The following is a 24417-nucleotide window of genomic DNA, read 5'->3' on the forward strand; positions in this document are numbered from 1 at the left end:
GGCATCCCATAAGGACTCTCACCAACTCCTACAGATGCACCATTGAATGCTTACTGTCCAGGTACTTAATGGCCTGGTATGGCAACTGGCCTGCCCAGGACTGCAAGAAAGTATAGAAGGTGGTGTGCACAGCCCTGACCATCACGGAAGCCAACCTTCCAGCCATGGACTCCATTTATACAGCTCCTGCTGCAGAAAGGCTGCCAACATCAAAGACTCTCGCACCCCTGTAATGATCTCCTCCAACCTCTTCCATCAGGGAGAACATACAGAAGCCTGAACACATGCACCAGCAGGTTCAAGAACAGCTTCATCCTGGCTGATATTAAACTGATGAATGAACTCTCTAGCTTCAAATAATACTGATTTTACTAACATTGTACAGGGCATGTGCTAGGCAAGATCAATGTAACCTGTATGCTTCTATCCAAGTCTTTTTGACTTGTACATCTTTGTTTACTATTATCTGCCTGTACTGTTCATAAACAAAGCTTTTCACTGTTCTTTGCTACACATGACAATAAATTAATCAATAAATCAAGCTGGAGTTATAGCCAAGCCCGGGATAAGACACATACTCTATCGCGCAGCGCCACAATTATTTTAGAATGGAAACACATTGGATAACAATAAAGGTACTTACAATCAGTGAAGTAAATGTAGGCTGCCTTATACTTGTAGGAATGCTTCTTTTTGAAGTCATTTATTAGTGCACTGACTGACTGCAAAGTAAAAGAATAGATGGTGATGCAAAGGTTGCCTCCCAAAAACAAATAGTTGAACACACATTTTCTTCATTTATAAAGCAAAATGTCGAAAGGCAGAACTACCATTTCACTTTTGAAGTTAGAACAAGGTCTTAAGAAAAGCTTTCCTTCACATGTATTTTAGGAGACAGGATTATCTCTACATGCAAGTCATGTGTCTTCCATGCATCCAGGTGTGAGGCAAAGCTAATGAAGTGAGTTGCAGAGGCTGGAGTGAAAAAAACCCGTTAAAGAAACCCTTCATGAAACTCTGAGATTGGCACTTAGCTGGTTTTTGGTAAAATTCAACCTAGACTTAATCTTTCAGTCAAATATGACTTATTCAGAAGTCACTTATCTCTGGGTTTTGTTTCAAAGCCATTATACAAGATCCTGTCAGTATCAAAACAATTCTTTCATGCAAACTTGCCCAACTCCTTTCAGTGGATATGTTCAAAACAATCAGCAAAAATTACAAAGAAAAACTGTGACACATAGTACCCTATAAGTGAAAATAATAACCCGAGATAGTGATCAAGGAAGCTTTATAGAAGAGGAAAATTCAAAATTATTTTCATGCCTTCATAAAACAGAAATCCCGGAAAAATATTTGTTAAGAGTTGGCAATATGCAAGTGCTCTCAAAATTCCCCATGGAACAAGTCCTTTACCCTACTACCTGGAGAGGTGCGAAGCTCCCAAAGAGTGTCAGCTAAGGAGAAGCACAACATTCACCACAATCTGCATCCCACCTCCTAGCAGCTTGTTACAGACAATCAGAGATAAGAGTACAGGAGAATACAATCATTGATGGTAGATTTATAATGGTGCACTATTCAACTAGTCATAACATTTCCATCACACACAGCTTGCAAACCCGCAATGTGGTCAGAAGACAAGAAGAGAGAGAGGTTACTACACTAGAAATGTGCGAGTATTAACAATCAAAATGTGATTAAATACAGACTGAAAGCTTGGAAGAAACCAGAATTGTGGAAAACTATTAGCTATCTACCATGAAAACATTGAGGCATAGTGCTTCTTTAAGGAATAGGACAGGTTACAAACCTACAGGCACACACTGGCCTATTAAGGGGCAGGGGGCAGATTAGTAGGTAATATATCAGGCCCGGCGGGGTGGGGACTGTTAGAGTGATGAGTAAGTAAGGGCTACTTTTGGTTGGGGATATTGGAAATGTTAAATCAGGTCAGCATGGGTGGCATCACACTGGTGGAGGATTCATAGTTACCCAGACGTTAAAGCAGGTTTTAATCCCTCCAAATGAAAACCAGAAGAACTGCGGACGTTGCAAATCAGAAACAAGTTCTAAGGAAGGGTCACTCAGCCCGAAACATTAACTCTGATCTCGCTGCACAGAATGCTGCCAGATCTGCTGAGCTTTTCCAGTAATTTCTGTTTTTGATTTTATTCCCATTAACTTTTCCGGAGTAACTACTTAAGCAACTTAGTCAGAACTCTCCAAGTCACTGACTGTAACTCAAGACTTGGAGAACATTTAGAAGGAGAAATTACCAGACACAGAGTAATTACCCACAGAAAGTTGAAACTTATCCTTAGAAATCGGTCAGAGTATTAAGTACAGGAGTTGGGAGGTCATGTTGCGGCTGTACAAGTCATTGGTTAGGCCACTGTGGAAAATTGTGTGCAATTCTGGTCTCCATCCTATCGGAAAGATGTTGTGAAACTTGAAAGGGTTCAGAAAAGATTTACAAGGATGTTGTCAGTGTTGGAGGATTTCAGCTATAGGGAGAGGTTGAATAGGCTGGGGCTGTTTTTCCTGGAGCGTGGGAGGGTGAGGGGTAACCTTATAAAGGTTTACAAACTCATGAGGGGCATGGATAGGATAAATAGACAAAGTCTTTTCCCTGGGGTCGGGGAGTCCAGAACTAGAGGGCATAGGTTTAGGGTGAGAGGGGAAAGATATAAAAGAGACCTAAGGGGCAACTTTTTCACGCAGAGGGTGGTACGTGTATGGAATGAACTGCCAGAGGAAGTAGTGGAGGCTGGTACAATTGTAATATTTAAAAGGCATTCGGACAGGTACATGAATAAGGAGGGTTTGGAGGGATATGGGCCGGGTGCTGGCAGGTGGGATAACTGGTCAGCATGGACATATTGGACCGAAGGGTCTGTTTCCATGCTGTACATCTCCAAGGCTCTATGTGCAGCATGGAAACAGACCCTTCGGTCCAACTCATCGATGCTGATTATATATCCTAAATTAATCTGCTCCAATTTGCCAGCATTTGGCCCACATCCCTCTAAACCCTTCCTATTCATGTACCCAACCAGATGCCTTTTAAAATGTACTACCACCATTTCCTCTGGCAGCTTATTCCATATATACACGACCCTTTGCATGAAAAAGTTGCCCTTTAGGTTCCTTACAAGTCTTTTCCCTCTCACCCTGAACCAAATTCTGGACTCCCCCCACCCCAGGGAAAAGACGTTGTCTATTTATCCTATCCATGCCCCTCATGATTTTATAAACCTCTATAAGGTCACCCTTCAGCTTCCAACGTGTCAGGGAAAACAGCCCCAGCTTCTCCCTGTAGCTCAAAATCTCCAACCCAGGCAGCATTCCTGTAAATCTTTTCTGAACCCTTTCAAGTTTCACAACATCCTTCCTATACTCAGTGCCAGGACCTCAGATGGGTCGCACATGCATCTTTCAGGGGACAGAGCAACAACAATTACCTTCCCCCAATCAGGAGATCTGAACCAAGTTATTAAAAATTATTCATAGAAATGTTTCTCCTCCTCTGGCCCATTTAGGAGTGAAATGTTCAGCAGGCGCAGAGAAGATAAATAAATATGCTGAATTGTGACACAAAAATACTGAATCAAAAGCACACTCCTCCTGGAAGACTTCCCAATTTATCCTGAAAGTTATACCTTGTCTGTTGGAGTAATGAAGTAGATAGCCTTGGAGTTTGGAATTGGTTCACGGCTCTTGTGTAGGTCTTCAACAACTGTGAAAAGAAATATTCAGAGAATAGACTGTAGTTCTACAAATATCATATGTAACTTCTATGTCATGAGCAGATTTATAATTGTCAGCCAACAGAAATCTTGTGAAGTCACATGCCAGGCTATTCCATTTGAACCTCTGTAGTCACTACCCTGTTAATACTGTGGACACTGGACAGATGGCTATGGTAAGATAGATGCTCTCCCAAGGAACAATACCCTACTTTACATTTACTGTATAAGCTCACCTAACAAAATAATCATTCGAACAAGTATCTAAGACTGGCAAAAGGGTCATACCATAGCATGCATCACCAGCTCTAGGGGAGACCGGACAGGAACAAAGTGATATGCGGCACATATTAGAACAGTACTTATAAAAGTTAAGAATGCCATTTAATACAATCGTGGCTGATCTCATCTTGGTCTCAACTCTACTTTCCTGCCCAATCTCTGTTACTGACTGTTTCCTCAAATTTATTTAGGGTTCCAGCGATCACTACACTCTGGGGCAGTGAATTCTACAAATCTGGGAGAAGTAATTCTTCCGCATCTGTTTCAAATCTGTCACCTTTATCTTAAAACTGCGACCTCACATTCTAAATTGCCATACAAAGGGGAAACATCCACTTTAAGTTTACTTTGTCAGTTCTGTTTAGCATCTTGCATACCATTAGATCTTCTCTGGTCCTTATAAATTCTAGTGGGTATAGGCCTAAACTGCTCAAACTCTCCACATTTAACAAGCCTTTCATTTCCGGAATTAACTGTCTACAATTCAATTATAACCTTTTCTTAAGTAAGAGGTCCAAAACTGTACACCGTAGGCCAGAGGCAGTCTTATCAATGCCTTGTACAATTGCAACATTTCCCAACTTATTCCTACTTAGTACAAAGAAAATTTTATTTGTATGCCAGCATGCATAATGTAAACACAAAACATCAGCTTAGAAGAAAGGAACATTTCATTCATAGGAATGCATCAATTTCTCATGCAGGTTACTGGACCATTTAGAAGGGATAAAATGGACATCCTCTGCATCTCTTTACTGAGTAACAATACCAAGGGAACAACTGGACTCCCTTCATGTCAGGGATAAAAAAAAAGATATAATTTCATTTTTATTTATAACCACAGACATCAACCAGATAACCACTCAATGAAAAGTCATTGAACTCTAATCCTTAACCCTGCTTTTGTCTCTCAAGATATTGCCAGACCTGAAGAGTTTTTCCAGCACCTTCTGCTTTTACTTCAGATCTCCAGCATCCACACTACCTTGCTTTTATTTAAGTAAATCTAGTTTTGTTAAATGTTCAATGCAAGAGGAACCTTGCCCAATGCATTGGGAGAAATAGCTGTCCTTCTTTGAACACTGTCACAACTGGAATTGGCAGATTGGAGTGAAAGGAGAAAGTGAGGACTGCAGATGGAGGTTAGAGTCGAGAATGTGGTGCTGGAAAGGCACAGCAGGCCAGGCAGTGTCCAAGGAGCAGGAGAATCGACATTTTGGGCATCAGGATTCTTGTAGCATCCGAGGAGCACATGACCTGCTGTGTTTTTCCAACACCACACTCTCAACATTGGGTTGAAACCCCTCTGAAGGGCAGCACTGCTGATAACGTAGCATTCTCTCAGCACAGCATGCAGAAACGATTCATCCAGACAGAATTTTATCGGAGTGGCTTATTTTTTGAATTTTGTTCAAAAAAGATAAAGTTCATCAAGGGACACAAAACGAGGGCTACCTCTCCAGCAGAGGTGTGCCATCTTGAATAACATTTTAAAAATTTGGTTTGTTAAAGTCAAATAGACATATTTCTGGCACAAAACTGGTAACTTACTGTCACCACACGTTAATTGTTTTGCAAACTATCACAATCAGAATCACCAAAAGGATAAAAACTCTCCACAGTGCTTCAACATACATCTGATTCAGGACAGAAGATGAATCAGCATTGTTGTTGTATGGCTACTCTAATTCGACTTTCACTTTGTTCTGTCTTTTCTTCAATTTAGGGCCTTTTTTATAATAAAGATAGGTGAGTTGACAGATTGGGGTCACTGCTTAATGTGAGGAGGGTAACATCCTTATCCCAGACACTAATCTTCCTTATCTGCAAGAAGTGTAATCGATCTACTCTGATAAAAATCAGAACACCAGGCTATAGTCCAGCAGGTGTATTTGGAAGCCCTAGCTTTTGGAGCACTGCTCCTTCATCAGGTGATTGTGGAGTATAAGATCGTAGGACACAGAATTTATAGCAATGTTTACAGTGCGATGTAACTGAAATTATATATTGAAAAAGACCTGGATTGTTTGTTAAGTCTCTCGTCGTTTAGAATCTATAAATTCCGTGTCCTACTATCTTATACACCACAACCACCTAATGAAGGAGCAGTGCTCCGATAGCTACTGTTTCCAAATAAACTTGTTAGACTATAACCTAGTGTTGTGTGTATGTAAGTGTATGAAAGCTTGCGTATGAGAGAAGGTGTGTGTGTGTGTGTGTGTGTGTGTGTGTGTGTGTGTGTGCGTGCGCGCACATTTGTGTGTGCTTTTGTTGGAGTGGGGTCACCTGAAGTGTGAAATGAACCCAGGGTTGAGGCTATCCCCACGGATACCGAACTTGGTTATCAACCTCTGCTCGGCCACTTTGCATTGTTGCCTATCCTGAAGTCCACTTTGGAGGATGGTCACCCAAAAGGTCAGAGGCTGAATGTCCCAGACTGCTTAAATGTTCTCCAACTAGGAGGCAACACTCCTCTCGGTTGATTGGTGAAACCGAGCAGAGGCAATGGCAGTGGATGAGTAGACACTGCACACCAATGTACCATGCCTCAGGGCATCTTTGCCTGCAGTGTAGGAAATGGACACCATTGGCTGAGTCACGAGTACCTGCCGCATACATGGTCGACAGTCTGACACATCCTGCAGTGTCTACTGTGACAAGGCTGCATGGTGTTGTCCTGAGAGCCAGCCAGTTTGCTGCAAACAATGATCTGTTTGAGGTTTAGTGGCTGTTTAAAGGTGAGAAGTGGAAGCATGGGGAAGGTCTTGGCGAGGTGCTCATCCTCATTGCTAATGTGTTGCAGGCTGTGAATAACATGGCGCAGTTTTTTTGAATCCTGGGAAGTACTGGACAACGAAAGGTATCCTGTCGGTTGCAGCTCGTGTCTGTCTCCTGAGGAAGTCATCACAGTTTCTCGCTTGGCATGTCTGAACTGACAGTCGATGAGTTGAGCATCGTACCCTGTACTTATGAAGGCATCCTTGAGTACATTCAAGTGCCCGTCACATTCCTCCTTATCTGAAAAGATCCTATGTATGCATAGGGCTTGTCTGTGGGAGATGGCTATTTTAATATGTTTCAGGTGGAAGCTGGAGAAGTGTAGCATCGTGAGGCTATCCGTGGGTTTGCAATAGAGTGAGGTGCTGAGGTGCCCATCCTTGATGGAGATGCATGTGCCCAAGAAGGAGACCAATAAGAGAGAGTAGTCCAATAGCGAGTTTGATGGTGGGATGAAACCAGTTGATATCACTGTGTTGTTGTTTCAGTGACTTCTTGCCATAAGTCCCGAGGAAGAAAATGTCATCAATGTACATCTCTATGACTCTATACCAGTGTGGGTTGGAGGTCCTGCACAAATAAATCTTATTCGAATCTGCGCATGAAAATGTTAGTATATTGGGGTGCAAATTTGGTCCCCACGACTGTTCCTTGTGTCTGGATGAAGAACTGCTTGTTAAAGGTGAAAATGTTGTGGTCGAGGTTAAACTGGATGAGTTGCAGGATGGTGCTCAGAGATTGGCAGTTGTTGGTGTTGAGTACTGAGGCTGTTCCCATTGTAGGGGCTGCTGGTGTGGAGTACCAAAACGTCCACTGTGACAAGGAATGTTCCCCCGGTTCGACTAGTCCATGGGTGCTGAGTTTCTGTAAGAAATCTGTTGTGTCATGTCAGAAGCTGGGGTCCCCTGTACGATGGGTTTCAAGATGCCTTCGACGTAGTCAGAGAACCTCTGTGGGGTTTGTAGGATTAATTTGTACATGCAGAATTACATTTTATTTTGCTCAAAAACTGCACGAATCCACGCAAGATTCTGTAAATCCCTTTTTTAGAAATAGAATCAGTCTGAACATTAGGGCACAGACAGTCTCACACAGGACACCTCACACCTTTAATGCATTGTTTGGGCCGACATGGGGCACCTATTGTTAAAGTTCACTTGAGAATGTAACTTTTAAAAAGTTCTAGGATTTACATATGAAAGAACTGAAACCAACATGGTCATTCTAAAAGATGAGGGACTTAACAGATAATCCAGGTCTTTTTCAATATATAATTTCAGTTACATCACATTCTAAACTATTGCTATAAATTTTGTGTCTTACAATCTGTGTCTTACAATCTGTGTCTCCACAACCACATGAAGGAGCAGTGCTCAGAAAGCTAGCGTGCTTCCAAATAAATCTATTGGACTATAACATGGTGTTGAGATTTTTAAACTCTGTACACTCCAGTCCAACATCGGCAAATCTCGATTGACATAAACAGTGATGATAGAAATACTCAGCAAATATGGCAACATTTAGTATGAAAGAGAGAGAAACACACACAGTTAAATGTTTCAGGTTGATAGCCTTTCAACAGAGCTGAATAAAACAAAAAATTAGGAATGTAATAGATTTCAAACAGACACAGGCAGGAAAAAGTGAGAAGAGAAATCCCCCCTGTGATAAATGAGAACAACAGTGATGGTGCAAGGCAAGAGATAACGGAAATGGGACAAATAAAGGAACAAAAAGAGCAGCTTAGGGAAGGTGTAAATATCAAAATCACCCATAACAGCTGATTACAGAAGAATTAAAAGAAATTGAGAGAGAAATTGTTGAACTCAAAAACTGAGCCTGAAAGCCTGTTATACGCCAAGACAGAAAATACTAAGTGGGAAATTAAAACCAAAACCATAAGCAGACAAAGGACAACAAAATGAATTTTTAAAACAGTTGTCATAGATCTTCCTTCTGAGTCATGTAGCAGGTGAGTTTAAAACGAAAAGGCAATGATAACAAAGAAAATACAAAATTATGCAGTACGCAATCATAAAACAAGAGTCCTTAATGTAAGTACATACCACTAATCCCCTCAGTCATAAGATTAGACATCTTGCAGCAAGAGGAAAGCAGCTTTGTGGTATAATGGTCCAAAATAAGTATCTGCAAGTAAAAAAAAAATGACAGCTTAACTATCTTGCAATATAGCTATCTGAAGTTACAGCAAGCTAATTGTTGAAATAGGCAGCATGTGTAACACTTTGTAAATTCATTGCCTCCAGACTCCACTAGTCTTTAATTTGTACGTTTCTCCTCTTAAATCATTTGAGTGTGACTCCACAGAAACACATCTTGAAGCAGATACTCTGTTATTGTATAACTCTCAATAATGAGATGGCAAACTGTTGACTTGTGGGAGCCGAGGGGTTTGTAATTGCTCTTATCCTGTCATTTCATGATGCCCCCTTAAACATATCCCAAAAGAAATTCCTGGGAAGTGATTAGGAGTTGGGGTCCAGTCAGGTTTCTCACCTACCCGCTGCAAAAGGGTAAATAGGCAAAGTCTTTTCCCTGGGGTCAGGGAGTCCAGAACTAGATGGTATAGGTTTAGGGTGAGAGGGGAAAGATATGAGAGACGTAAAGGGCAAGTTTTTCACACAGAGGTTGGTACGTGTATGGAATGAGCTGCCAGAGGAAGTGGTGGAGGCTGATACAATTGCAACATTTAAGAGGCATTTGAATGGATATATGAATAGGAAGGGTTTGGAGGGATATGGGCCGGGTGCTGGCAGGTGGGACTAGATTGGGTTGGGATATCTGGTCGGCATGGACGGGTTGGGCCAAACAAACAGTCTGTTTCCGTGCTGTACATCTCTAAGACTCTGTGAAGCCATGTCACAATAGCCAAAAATCAGCTAAATAACAGATCAAGGATCAAACTTAACATTATCCGGTGGTTCTTGGTAGGCTTACTCAGTGCATTGTTACAAATATTGCAAGAGGGTGTGGGGGGAATGGTTTCCACAGCCATCAACAGAAAAGATAAACCACTACCACTCTGTGGTGCCAAATGTTGTATATATCGTATATAAAATTAATATATGAAGTAGACTTTCTTGAACTGATTTTGTGCAATCTACAACATCTCAAGTTCAAAGTATTTGAATCAAAATCCTTGAACTCCTTTCCTAGTAGCACTGTGGGTGTACTTTCACCCAAGGCCTGCAATAGTTAAAGAAGATGCCTTCCCACCATCTCCTCAGGGATGATCAAGGCTTAGCCAATGATGTCTACATCCTGTGAATGAATTTTTTTGAAAGTACAATTGTAACGTTAATAATCACAATATGCGAACTGCTTACCAAACTTCAGTCTTTACTATAATCACTATCACAGGAGAAGGTATAGGTTCCCAGAACAAAGGTAAGATACTGTAGATGCTGCCAATCAAATTAAAAACAGAAATGATGGAAATGCACAAGAGGGTCAGGCAGCATCTGCGAAGACAGAGAGGGAAATGACAGCAAGTCATCGATATGGAACATTAACATTATCTCTCATAGCTGTTGCCTGGCCTGCTGAGGATTCTGACTATTTTCTTACATTATAATCATTAATGGGTTTGAATATCAAAGAGAAGTAGATTAGAAAAAGAAAGTTTAAGGATACCAGTAGTAAACAACAAACTTGATCAATCGTGTGGTAAACAGGTCAATGTCTCACCAAGGTTTCAAGAATTAGGGGTGATTTGGAGATGCCAGTGTTGGACTGGGGTGTACAAAGTTAAAAATCACACAACACCAGGTTATAGTCCGACAGGTTTAATTGGAAGCACACTAGCTTCCAGAGTGCCGCTCCTTCATCAGGTGGAGGTCTCTTGCAGCATCAACATCAACCAACTGATAAAAGAGCGGCGCTCTGAAAACTAGTGTGCTTCCAATTAAACCTGTTGGACTATAACCTGGTGTTGTGTGATTTTTAAGAATTAAGTGGGTCATTTTAAAACATAATGATCACTTTCTATTATGGTAAAAAGTTTCTGTTATCCAAGTCTTGGATAATTCAAAAAGCTTACACTCTAAATCAAAACTGAATTAAGCAAATGCAAACAAATCCCCATTATTCTCTCTGCTCAATGAACTAGATTAGCCATGTTTTCAAATGATTCACAGTCCATTAACACATTTCTCCTACTGCTGTCTCTGTACTTGCCTGCCCAGGTTATTGAGCTCAGTGCTATTCTATGGGTCTGGCTCAATTTTGTTATGAACTCTGAACATTGCAGCAAGTGCAGGAAAATAATCCAGAGCTACCAACTAATACACCTCTCACAATCTTTGTGATTCCTTTCAACCTTTGTTTCAGAGATGTTTAATGGCACACAAAAGCAATGCTGAATTTATGGACAGTCACAAGAGCCAAGGATCAAGACAGTTCACAAAATGTATTTTCACAAAGATGCTGCAAGAGGCACTCAAGGTTATTCAGATTTGACGAGAAGTAATACCGACATCTCAAATTTCTTTGCAATACAAATTTAGATCTCTGCAGTTACTAAGAAAAAAAGAACTTGAAACTTCATACCGTTCATCTTGAAACATCCGAAAGTTGTTTGCATAATTAGTGCAATTACTGTTAATGAAGTAACTAGACCATGGTACATTCAAATTATACAACTTAAATGACTACAGAATATGCATCCCTGAATACAAAATTAATTCACATATTTGCAAGCCATTACAAATTTGTGTTTTCCAAATATATACCTGGATAAACCAAGATTGACAATGCACTCTGATTGGGTTGGATAGATCGTTGATGATTCCAGTAAGTGAGTAGCTCCTCCTTCAATATCACACTTGATAAGGTTATCAATGCTTGATATTTTATTATATGCTATTGGTATACACATAGTTGATTCTATTAATACACCAAAAATGACTAATTTCATTGAATATATAAGGCTCTTGTATTAAGTGATTTTTGAAAATAAGCATGAGACTCCCACAAAGTTTCCAAGCTCCTCTTTTAAAGAAATTTTGAACCCACACTTTTCACCTCCAAAAAAAAAGGGAGGAGCAGACAGCTCCTGCTCTTCTGTTGCCTTGACTGGGCATCTAAGATCTGTACAGGATGACTTTCCCCACCCCATTCAGCACCACAGACATTTCAAATGTCTCACAGAGTGGGAATGGGAATCCAAATTCAATCAGTCCATGATGCTACATAATGGCTGACATACCAGATTTGACAGACAAGTTGTCAATTACTTATTCTTTAGAAAGGGCAAAATTATTCAAATATGTTCAAATATTAAATCACTCTTAATATGAACAATCAAGTCTTTGCCATACCTTCCACTCTCCTTCTGTCTTACAGTCCTCCAATACATATTTCTTGATCTCTACAGGAATTTTAAAAAAAAACACACAATTTAAATGCTCTTCATCAAACAGTTTCATAATTCACCAGCTGAGCTCTGGACAAGAACAAGTCCATTTTAATTTATTTTATTTAAAGTGCTTTCAAATCCATTTTCTGCAACATTTGATTATGGCACTTAAATATAGGTTTATAAAGTAAAATTTTCTGGAGACATCACCCAGTCTTCATTGCTATATGATCACCTTTAATCAAAATCAATCATTTGTGCGCAGTTTACTTGCAATGTACAATCTTTGTCTAATCACAATTGAAAGGATGAGGTCCCATGTATTTCAGAAGATTATTTTGGATAACTGTTAATTAATCTGCCAATGGATAATCATATTGACCACGTAGTGCAAAGTTTTATATCTACAAAAATGCAAAAATTCATAATGTTTACATAATTTATCTTAGATGCGAAGAGCACCTTCAGTCCGAAAGGGTTAAGTTCCTAACTCTTGAAAGTAATTACCTGAACATTAGGTGAATATTGATGCTTGCTCTTATATATGACTGATATTATATATGACAGAGAAATTCTGTCAAAACGAAGATCCAATATTAATTATAATAAATATAGCATATTGTGTTTATGCACAATAATAATTGCTATATTTGAATCCATAGCTGCATGTAAAGGTATTGTAGTGGACTCCATCCTGTGTGCAAATTTACATGTGAAATCAAACAGTACACTGAGCTCCCTTTCCTCGATGTCCTAGTTGAGAAATTGGTGGGTTCTCTATTGAAAAATCTGGGCAAAAGTGAAATGCTGGAGATTAGAGTCAAGAGAGTGGTGCTGGAAAAGTGCAGCAGGTCAGGCAGCATCCGAGGAGCATTAAAATCAATGTTTCAAGCAAAAGTCCTTGCTCATGGATGAGGCTGGGAGCCTCCCACCCCCCTCCCATTTATCTCTCTACCACCGAGGCTCCCAGCCTCATTCCTGAGGAAGGGCTTTTGCCCAAAATGTCGATTTTCCTGCTCCTCGGATGCTCCCTGACCTGCTGTGCTTTTCCAGCATCACACACTCTGAAAAACCTACCTTCATGCTCAGTTTATAATGCACTATGACTGGCTTTAACAACAATCTCATAAATATTACGTGAGCCATTTGTTTACTGCGCAAGTTTGACGCTGAATTAGGGTATTTCAAAACCATCTGCAGGATAATGGCTACCCTATTCAGATTATTTCTCGCTGCACAACCTCATGAAAAGGCCTAAAATGATTACTACACTTTTGGTCCTGTAAAGTGCCCAGACTATCTCACATTGCCGTGGAAGGGAATAGTATCTCAAATGTTTGTCGAACAGGTGAAGCTAGCTGTTTCAAGTTACTACAGTACAGTAGCAACAGGAATAGTGCTGGCTGCTAACAGAATATCAAGTAAAAAAGATTTCTGCTTATCACATAAATGAGTAATGCAGTGTATGAATTTCAGCGCTGGTGCGCTGCCTAGAACGTAGGCTGATGGATTGTAACAAACAGCATATCCCTTCAGCGGTTTGCAACAAGAAGGTACTGACTGTACTCAACCTGCCTGCTTGCAAAACATGCAACAGACAATATTAGATGGGATTCTGCACTTTGACAACAGTTTCTGGGTATTCCTGAATACACAAGGAATTGAACTGGATTGTCAGCCAGGCTCAGTGTGGGGTACTTTTGCAGTCCTCACTTTCTTCTACTTTTGCATACTGGAAGGTAGTTGTTATATTCTACATAGGGTGCTGTTCTTTCTGCCAAAGTACATACACACACTGCTCTTGTTTCAACTCAAGAAAATAGGTGACAGCCATTTGTTTGTCCATTTCTCAGGGCAATGCCATGACCAATCACAGCCAACCTGTCCGGTTTAAAGTTTTAGCAGACCCTGGCTGGTATTTGTCAGTTAGCATGAATGGTTGCATTCTTCATGGCAAAGCCTCTAATTTCAATGAATCCCAGTAACCACAGTGACAACATTCTGTTCAGAATTCTCTATTAACATCTATTTGGTATTTCTTCATTTTGAAAAACTTTGCAGTTTCAGGGATAAAATTTTAAAATAACCAAAAGATTTCAGTATTAATTCTATGTAATTTTATATTAGAACAACCTGATCTATTTCAGCACAATTACCATGTTGGAGTTTCTCAAATTGAAAAACAATGGAAATAGTGTAGGGCACAGAAAAGCAGCTTCTAGACATTAACGTATGAATGTATTTTACGTCACTAATGTAACTGGCACACCCACACACACTCAAAAATAACACATTTTCTCGTTTCCATTAGTCCTTTGCAGGTAAGACGCAGGATGTTTCATCAAGCATATGGTTACTTATTTGGACAGAGCTATACAGGAAGGAGAGGTGGGAGGCTTTGTTAGCTCAGCTGGCCGCACAGTTGGTTTGCCATGCAGAGAACCCAGTAGCATGCATTCAACTCCCACACTGGCTGAGGTTAACGTAAAAGAACTTTCTCAACCTTTCCCCACTCTCCAGGCTTGGTAATGGTCAACCACCACCAGTCGCCCTTCTCTCTCTAATGACAAAACAACCCTGCAATCCAGCAAGACTATGGGAAATTCATCCTTACAAGAAGGATATGAATACTCCAGAGAATACAGTGGAGACTGGTATGAAGGAAACGTTTACCAATAAAATTGAGTAAGCTGGCATTATTTTCTTTGAAACAGAGCTAGACCAAGCGAGGATTAGTTGAGGTATATAAGAGCAAAGGTAAATGCCGTGCTCCCTAAGGATTTAAGTAAATTATTAGATCATAAAATAAGATATAGGAGCAAAATTAGGCCATTTGGCCCATTAAGTCTGCTTCATCATTCGATCATGGTTGACATGTTTCTCGCCCCCATTCTCCTGCCTTCTCCCTGTAACCATTGATCCCCATACAAATCTTTAATCTATCTAACTTGGCTTTAAAATTACTTGGCCTCCACAGCCTCTGTGGCAATGAGTTCCACAGATTAACCACGCTCTGACTAAAGAAATTCTTTCTCATCTCGGTGCTAAACGATCATCTCTTCACTCTGAGCCTATGCCCTCAGGTTCTGGTCTCTCCTCCTAGTGGAAATCTCTTCTCCACATTCACTCTATCCAGGCCTCTTAGTATTCTGTAAGTTTCAAAGAAACTCCCCCCACATCCTTCTCAACTCCAACGAGCACAAACCCAGAGTCATCAACTGCTCTTTAGACAGCAAACTCTACATCCCAAGGATCATCCTTCTAAACCTCTTCTGGACCCCCTCCAAGGCCAGCACATCCTTCCTTAGATATGGGGCTCAAAACCGTTCACAACATTCTTAATGTGGCCTGACCAAAGCCTTGTACCACATAACAAACACATTTTTCACTATCCTACCTACCTGCAACTCCACTTTCAAGGAGCTATGAACCTGCACTCCAAGGTCTCTTTGTTTAGCAACACTCCCTAGGACGTTACCATTAAGTATATAAGTCCTGCTGAGATTTATTTTCCCAAAATGCAGCAGCTCACATTTACCTAGATTAAACTCCATCTGCCATTTCGCGGCCCATTGGCATATCTGATCAAGATCCTGTTGTAATCGGAGGTAAACTTCTTCGCTGTCCACTACATCTCCAATTTTGGTGTTATCTGCAAACTTACAAATTGTACCTCTTATGCTCACATCGAAATCATTTATGTGACACTCCACTGGTCACAGGCCTCCAGTCTGAAATACAGCCTTCCACCACCACCCTCTGTCTTCTACCTTTGAGCTAGTTCTGTATCCAAATGGCTGCCCTTTTGATAGGACACATATCCTTGAATATTTAGTTCCCAGCCCTGATCCCGTTGTAGCCATGTCTCCGAGATACTCACAACATCATACCTGCCTACTTCAATCTATGCTGTAAGCTCATTTTAGAGGGAAATTTAGGAGATTTTTTTTCCACTTAGGATCTGAAATTCAATGCTTCAAAGAGTGGTGAGGAAGAAATCCTCACTGTATTTAAAGAATGGTGAGATACACACTGCAAAGTTTGAATGGTCTATTCCTGTTCTAATGTGCTTCCTAACAGCCATAAAGTCAATACCACACACAGTAACCATTACACCCATCACATCCATGGCAGACCATATTCGTCAGCTTGGAGAATTGGAACGGAGAAACAAATTCCAAATGTAGGTGACTGAGGTTTTTTTTAAATTATGAAGAAAATTTTGTTGAGATACTGGTACACACTTGGTAGCAAGTGTGGAAAGCATTAGGGCTATCGCAATAGATTCATTAAAATTCAATTGACACGCAAGAAATTTGTATCGATAGTCACAGGTGAGGTGCCAAATGACTGGACGTTGATCAACGTGGTGTCACTATCAAGGAAGGTGCGGTGGCACAGTGGTTAGCACTGCTGCCTCACAGCGCCAGGGACCTGGGTTCAATTCCTGCCTCAGGCGACTGACTGTGTGGAGTTTGCACGTTCTCCCCGTGTCTGCGTGGGTTTCCTCCGGGTGCTCCGGTTTCCTCCCACAGTCCAAAGATGTGCGGGTCAGGTGAATTGGCCATGCTAAATTGCCCGTAGTGTTAGGTAAGGGGTATATGTAGGGGTATGGGTGGGTTGCGCTTCGGCGGGTCGGTGTGGACTTGTTGGGCCGAAGGGCCTGTTTCCACACTGTAAGTAATCTAATAATTAGAAGGTGATAAGGAAAAGCCAGGGACCTATAGACCAGTGAACCTGACATCGATGGAGGGCAAGTTGTTGGAGGGAATCCTGGGAGACAGGATTTACATGCATTTGGAAAGGGAAGGACTGATTAGGGATAGTCATCATGGCTTTGTGCGTGGGAAATCAAGTCTCACGAACTTGATTGAGTTTTTCAAATAAGTAACAAGGGGGATTGATGAGCAGTGAATGTGATCTAAGGCGTTCGATAAGGTTCCTCATTGTTGACTGGTTAACAAGATTAGATCTCATGGAATACAGAGAGAATAAGCCATTTGGAATCAGAACTGGCTTGAAGGTAGAGGACAGAGGGTGGCTTTTCACATTGGAGGCCTGTGACCAGTGGTATGCCACAAGGATCAGTGATGGGTCCACTGTTTTTTGTCACTTATATAAATGATTTGCATGTGAACATAGGAGGTACAGTTAGTAAGTTTGCAGATGACACCAAAATCGGAGGTGTAGTGGACTGCAATGAAGGTTACCTCAAGAGTACAATGGGATATTGATTAGACGAACCAATGGGCTGAGGTGTGGCAGATGGAGTTTAATTTAAATAACCAGGAGGTGCTGCATTTTAGAAAAACAAATCAGAACAGGACTTATACACTTAATGTTATGGGGGGTGTTGCTAAACAAAGAGACCTTGGAGTGCAGGTTCATAGTTCCTTGAAAATGGAGTCGCAGGTAGATAGAATAGTGAAGGTGGCATTTGGTATGCTTTCCTTTACTGGTGAGAGCAATGAGTACAGGGGTTAAGAGGTCATGTTGTGGCTGTACAGGACTGGTTAGGTCACTTTTGGAATACTACGTGCAATTCTGGTCTCCCTGCTATAGGAAGGATGTTGTGAAACTTGAAAGGGTTCAGAAAAGATTTACAAGGATGTTGCCAGGGTTGGAAGGTTTGAGCTATAGGGAGAGACTGAATAGGCTAAGGCTTTTTTCCCTGAAGTGTCAAAGGCTGAGGGGTGACCTTATCGAGGTTATAAAATCATGAGGGGCATAGATAGGGTAAATAGACAAGGTCTTTTCTCTAGGGTGGGGGAGTCCAGAACTAGATGGCATAGGTTTAGGGTGAGAGGGGAAAAATTTAAAAAGGAACCTAAGGGGCAACTTTTTCACGCAGAGGGTGGTGCGTGTATAGAATGTGCTGCCTGAGGAAGTGATGGAGGCTGGTACAATTACAACATTTAAGAAGCATTCGGATGGGTAAATGGATAGGAAGGGTTTAGAGGGATATAGGTTAAGAGCTGGTAAATGGGACTAGATTATGTTGGGATATCTGGTAGGAATGGATGAGTTGGACTGAAGGGTCTGCTCCCTTGCTGTACATCTCTATGACTAAATATTATTTCCTCAAGGTTTGTTAGTTTGTGGTACAGAATGTACTAACTATCATCTGTTCCAATCATCTAATCCAGACAAGTTAAATTGATATGAATTCTTCATCATGGGCTTTAGGACATGTTAGATTGAGAGGGGAGATTAAGTTCAGTCTGCCATTTTCTGGAAATGTATTGGACTGTTTTGTGTAATTGTGGAGTAATCCATCAGGTCCTTTCTGCAACCGAACACATACTGGAGCTAGTATAATCAGCATTTGAAGGTGCTGCACATGACTGGTGATTGTCTATTGAAATACTAAAAAGAAAAGATTGCCAGTCAGCAACTGCCACAGTGCAGGTTTCAATTATACATTTTACCATTAAAGTGACATTACAAATCCAAAACCTATGTTCATTCCACTACACATGCCTTCATGCTCTACACTGCAAAAATAAATATCATTTTGGCATTTTTAAAAAATATTAATTTTATTTTTTTGTTTGTGAAGCATCATAATTCATAGTCAGCTAATCAACTAGACATTCCAAAAGAAAAGTGACACCTCATACTGTAGACAGTACATTAGTTATATTTTCTGATCTAGATTTGTTGCATCTAGTATTATAGTAGAACCACAGTCTATTATTTTCACATACACAACTTCTGTCTCTACAATTGGATGACATATTTAATCACTTACTGTAAAATTCAGTTTTCAGAAATTAATTCCTACTAGAGTCACATTAAATGGTCTGTGCACAGATGCTTTCAGTTTCTTACATTAGTGGAAAGATTTATAAAACAAACTGCAACAAGCAGAACACAGGATTTTACAAGTGCATTAGAACCAAGTCATTGCTTATTTCTGAAATGAGATGATGATTTATGTTAATTATCTTATTGCAGTGCACAAACATCATGACAATAACTTGAAAGTAGCACGGGCTTAACATTTAAAATACCTGCCAAGATGGAAGTGCCTCTTAAAAATGTTTAATAAATATCCTCTTGTAATCCTGGAGCTATACAGGGTTTTTCTAGAGTAACCAACATGACATAAGATGTGGCTGACTGCATTTGCTACAGTGAAAGCAGTGGATCCTAACAGCATCTTGGCTGCAATTCTATAGCCCTCCTGCTAGGACTAACCACTCCTTCGCCAAGGTCTCCAAGCTTATTTACAACACAGACAATACTCCGGCACTAAAAGATTGCCCAGGTACTTCCTAGCCAATAAAATTAGAATAAATATACCTGGAATCAACCGAGTGAATGCTCCATGGACTGATTTCAATGCCAGTATACCTTTCCTTAGATAAAAGATCCAAAACTATTCACAGTATTCCACCTGTGATCTAAACAGAGCATTGAAAAGTTTTAACAAGACTTGCTACTTTTGTAAGAACGAACTGCGGATGCTGTAAATCAGAGACAAAAATAGAAGTTGCTAGAAAAGATCAGCAGGTCTGGCAGCACCTGTGAAGAGAAATCAGTTAACATTTCGGGTCCGGTGACTCTTCCTCAGAACTGATGTAGCTCAGAGAACGACTGCTTATATGCAGTAGATAGGGAGGGAGGAGGAAGGGAGAGTAAAGAGTAAACAATAGATCAGGATAGAGCCCAAAGAGAGAGAAGAACAGTTGAACAAAGGAGTCAATAATGATCTGGTTTGAGAGGGTGAACAACTGTTAATGGACACGGTTAGAGGCTAACAATAGGAACTGTGTAATGGAACACTATGGGATAACAAGGTCTGGTGTGTGTGGTAGGGTGCTAGGCCATGCTAGAGTTCAGGCCCTAAAATTTTGAACTCACGTAGGTCCAACACGTTCCCTCCACCTAGACCCCTTTCTCTGGCCTTTTCCCTGCATTCGATCTGCTCATTGAGAACTACTGACGTGACACTAGTCACCTCATTAACTTCGCACCCCCCCTCCTAACCAGCCTATTTCCCTCTGAACTGACTGCACTCCGTGCGCTCAGATCTAACCCAGATTTTGTTATTAAACATGCCGATAAGAGTAGTGCTGTTGTCATCCGGCATACTGAACTCTACAGAGGCTGAGTGCCAGAGCTAAGATACCTCCTCCTACCTTCCCCTGGACCATGACCCTACCATGGCACCTCAGGCCATTTTATCAACTACAGTCACTGACCTCTTTTTGACTGGTGATCTCCCCTGCATCCAAGTTAATAGTCCCCCCAGCCCCACACAGCTCGCTTCTACCTCCTTCCAAAAATTCACAAACAGCACTGCCCAGACAGACCTATTATTACAGCCTGTTCCTGCTCCACAGAACTCACCTCTCCTACCCTGTCCCAGTTTTTTCTCTCCTGGTCCAGTCCCTGCCCACGTACATCCAGTGATTCTTTTGACACTTTAGGCCTGTTCCAGAATTCCCAGTGTGCAGGCTCCATCCTTTACCGGGAATGTGCAATCCTGTTACACGTACGTCTCCAACTAGGATGGCCTCAGGGCTCTCCGCTTCTTCCTGAAGCAAAGGCCTGCACCATCCCCACCGACTGCTACTGTCCTCTGCTGGGCCGACCTCCTCCTTATCGACTTCTCTTTCAACTCCTCTCATTTTCTTCAGGTCAGAGGGGTGGTCATAGGTAACCGCATGGGCCCCAGTCATGCCTGTCGCTTAGTGGGTCACATGGAACATTCCTTGTTTCAGTCCTACTCTGGCCCACACCCACAGCTCTTTCTCTGATATAATCGATGGTAACATCAGCGCTTCTTCACTCTCTTATCTGGAATTGGAAAAGTTCATTGATTTCGCTTCTAATTTCCACCTTGCCCTCACTTTCATCTGAACAACCTCTGACTCCTCCGTTCCCTTCCTCCACACCTCTGTTTCTATTTCAGGGAGTAGACTGGCTGCTAATATCCACTATAAACCCACCATTTCCCGCAGCTGCCCGGGACTATACATTCTCGCACCGTTTCCTGTAAAGGCTCTATTCCATTCTCCCAGTTCCTCTGCCTCCATTGGATATGTTCCCATGAGGCCAACTTCAACAACTGAGCCGCCAAAATGTCCACCTTCTTCCTCAACAGAGGATTCCTCAGCACCAGGGTACAGGGCTCTCAACTGGGTCAGACCTATCTCCCACACTTCCTCCCTCATCCTCTCTCTTCCCCGCCGCAACGTCGATAGGGCTCCCCTTGTCTTTACCTACCATCCTACTGGCATCCACATCCAGAAGATCATCAACTACGATTTCTACCACCTCCAACAGGATATTACCACAACACAAATATCCCTGTCCTGCCCCCTCCCTTGTCCACCTTCCACAGGCATTGTTCCCTCTGGGACATCCTGGTTCACTCTTCCTTCACTCCCAACACCCTCCCAGTACCTTCCTCTGCAACTGCTGAAGGTGTAACACCTGCCCATTTACTTTTTCCCTCCTTCAGTATCCAAAGGCCCAAACTTACCTTCCAGGTGAAGCAGCAATTTACCTGCATCCCTCACAATCTAGTCTGCTGCATTTGCTGCTCACAATGTAGTCTCCTCTACATTTGGGAAACGAAGCATAGACTGAGTGACCGCTTTGCAGAACATCAACGTTCTGCCTGCAAAGAAAGACCCTGAGTTTCCAGTTGCCTGCCACTTTAACACACCCTGTTCCCTGGCCAACATCTCTGTCTCAGGCTTGCTACAGCACAAACTAGAAGAACAATACCTCATTTTCCAATTGGGGACCCTGAGCCTTCTGGACTCAATATGGCATTCAATCATTTTAGAACCTGAACTACCCCATGTCCTAGCCCCCTACCACACACACTGGGTCTTGTTATCACAGTCTGCCATTACACACTACTTATTGTTAGCCACTAACAGTCTCCATTAACTGCTATTCACCTGCCCAAGCAGATGGTTATCGATTCCCTTGTCTGTCCAACCATTCTCTCTCTTTAGGCTCTATCACTACCTATTGTTTACTCTTTACCCCTCCGCCACCCTATTCTCTGCATATAAGTTAACATTTTCCAAGCTACTATCAGTTCTGAGGACCTGAAACATTAACTTTCATTACTCTGCTGAGTTTTTCCAGCAACTTCTGTTTGGGTTACTACTTTGAAACAAAGGGCAATGTTCCATTTGCCTACTTCCAGATGAACTTAGGATACTAGCTGTCTGTGACTTAGGCACTGGGACTCCCAAATCCCTCTGTTATAGTTTTCTGCAGTTTTATTTCCTCAATTTCAATAGGATTCAGCTCCTCTATGCTTTCTTCCAAAGTGGAAAAAAAACTCAAAACATTTTCCCATATTATCTTTCAGCTGCTTCCCACCTTTAAAAACTTGCTTCTTGAAAAATGCAGAGAACCCACTCCCACTATAGCATTGCTGTGAGGTTTGTTGTAGTCTCCCGTGTCAACTGGCCTTTTAAGCAAGTTGAATTGCTCGATGATTATGTCTTTTAAAACATACCCACTACGTCCCTGGGACTGGGACTGGGGCTGAGCTGGAGGTGCCCTCCAGACAGAGCCACAAACAGTGAGCGGAAAACGCCACCCAGCTCTTCAGCCAAGCCTGGTCTAGTCGGGCCTAAAACGAGTGTGTGCAAAATCTCACTGGAGTTGCCAAACAAGGTCCCAGCCCCAGGAAGTGCAGAGGTTCAGCTCAGGCCTGTTAGCACAGTGCTATGCCATGACTTGGGGGGGATAAAACAAGGGTTTGAAGGCTGCTGGGGCTGCACGGGGAGCACCCAGCCAGCTCCACTCCGCTAACAATTCCAGCAAATTCAGCCAGGAGGGGACATTCCCATTTTGGGGGGGGGGTATCTAATTGCAAATGAAAGTGCACACAGAGAGAAAGAAATGGTGCCTCAGTATAAAGTAAAGCAGCAGGAGCGCCCGGAAACTTTCACAGTGTTAGTCGAGTCCCTTCCCAACCCACTCCTTAAACTGAACCCCCTTTCACTTCGCCCCCCTCTCTGCGGCTTGTGTGTGTGTGTGAGAGAGAGAGAAAGAGAGAACTTGCTGTCACTTCAGTGACTGGGGGCCGGGGTTGCTCTCCGCCGACCTGCTGCTTCCTATCAGACACTTCCGCGTTAGACACCGGGAGAGGCCGCCGCTACTACTCTCCCCCCCCCCCCCTCCGGGGATCCCTGTCCCACACTTACTCTGCCAGGCCACTCTCTTCAAGCTGAACTCTGCAGTTGCCATCTTTACTCCCCTCCGGGCGAGCCCTTCAATGACGCGAGGACTCCGTGCGAATCCCGAACTTCAACCAGCTCCAGCCTCTGGGGGAGGCGGCGAGAGGGGGCAGAGCTGCCAAACTCCAGCAGTCAGCCTTCACACGTCGTGCAGAGGCACTGCGAACCTGGCAGGCTACAAAGCACAACCTTCACGGGCTGTGCATCCGAATTCAGATAGTTTGCAGACAGGCGGAATCCAAACCATGACTTTTACAAAAACTGAAACCAGAGGCAGCAGCAGCAGGAACTGGATCCGCTGCTCATAGGCAAAGTCCAACATTAGATCTCCACGCACACGCTAAGCCCATCAACCTTCAGGAAATGACTCTGAACCCACAGTCCAAGGCTTCGCTGGATGAAGTCGGAAACTCCTAGGCGGCAGTGGGCTCCACAGCCACTACTCAGTGAGGGCTCACGACAGTCTTCAAGCCTCCAAGTGGGGTTCCAGTTTTAAAAAGTAGTTGGGGGGAGCACTTGCAAGGACATTGCAACAAATCAAAACTCTTTGGGTCACTGAACCCACAGACCCTGTAGAATAATTTTGGGAAAACACCCGAAAGTAAAAGAAATTAAAATAAATAATTCCCCCCCCCATGAAGATTTTACTTCGCAGTTTCCAATTGTGGGAGAAGTCAAAAAAAGGGCACAAGAGAGTTGTGAATAAATCGAATGAGAAATGAGGAGAAATTGGAACTTATTATCCCAGGAAGTTGTTGACACAAATACCTTCAATGCTTCCATAAAGAAATCCCAAAAAAAGAAATATAAATTGAAAGATTGTTTATTTTTCTTTGTATGAAGATGGACTAGGAGGAGATTTGTACAGATTATAACAGCTGTGCAGGTCACTTAGGATGAAGGCTTGATTTTATCATACACATTCTTTACAATTTCTTGAGGTGTAGACGTAGGATAATCCTGCCAATAACTCCTTTGTTTAAAATAAAATGCATTGACATTATTCTGGATA

At 42.1% G+C, this 24417-nt stretch overlaps 1 protein-coding gene across 3 annotated transcripts in view; it reads right to left on the bottom strand.

Moving 5' to 3' along the window:
* The window catches only part of stxbp3 (syntaxin binding protein 3), a 62354-nt gene extending 38620 nt beyond the window's left edge, over nt 1-23734 (bottom strand). Inside the window, exons 1-5 of one of the 3 annotated variants that reach the window (XM_060830220.1) lie at nt 23373-23734; nt 12149-12198; nt 8876-8957; nt 3663-3739; nt 644-722 (exon numbers count right to left, since the gene is read on the bottom strand). In XM_060830220.1, coding sequence (XP_060686203.1) covers nt 644-722; nt 3663-3739; nt 8876-8957; nt 12149-12198; nt 23373-23415 — 331 coding nt within the window. In that variant the 5' untranslated portion in view covers nt 23416-23734. Of the gene's footprint in view, nt 1-643; nt 723-3662; nt 3740-8875; nt 8958-12148; nt 12199-19491; nt 19585-23372 lie in introns of those variants that run through there. The other 2 variants (XM_060830221.1, XM_060830222.1) reach the window with 2 other exon arrangements.
* Between the last annotated feature and the right edge of the window lie 683 nt (nt 23735-24417).

Source organism: Hemiscyllium ocellatum, chromosome 9 (genome assembly GCF_020745735.1).
Source record: "Hemiscyllium ocellatum isolate sHemOce1 chromosome 9, sHemOce1.pat.X.cur, whole genome shotgun sequence".
Taxonomy (NCBI): domain Eukaryota; kingdom Metazoa; phylum Chordata; class Chondrichthyes; order Orectolobiformes; family Hemiscylliidae; genus Hemiscyllium; species Hemiscyllium ocellatum.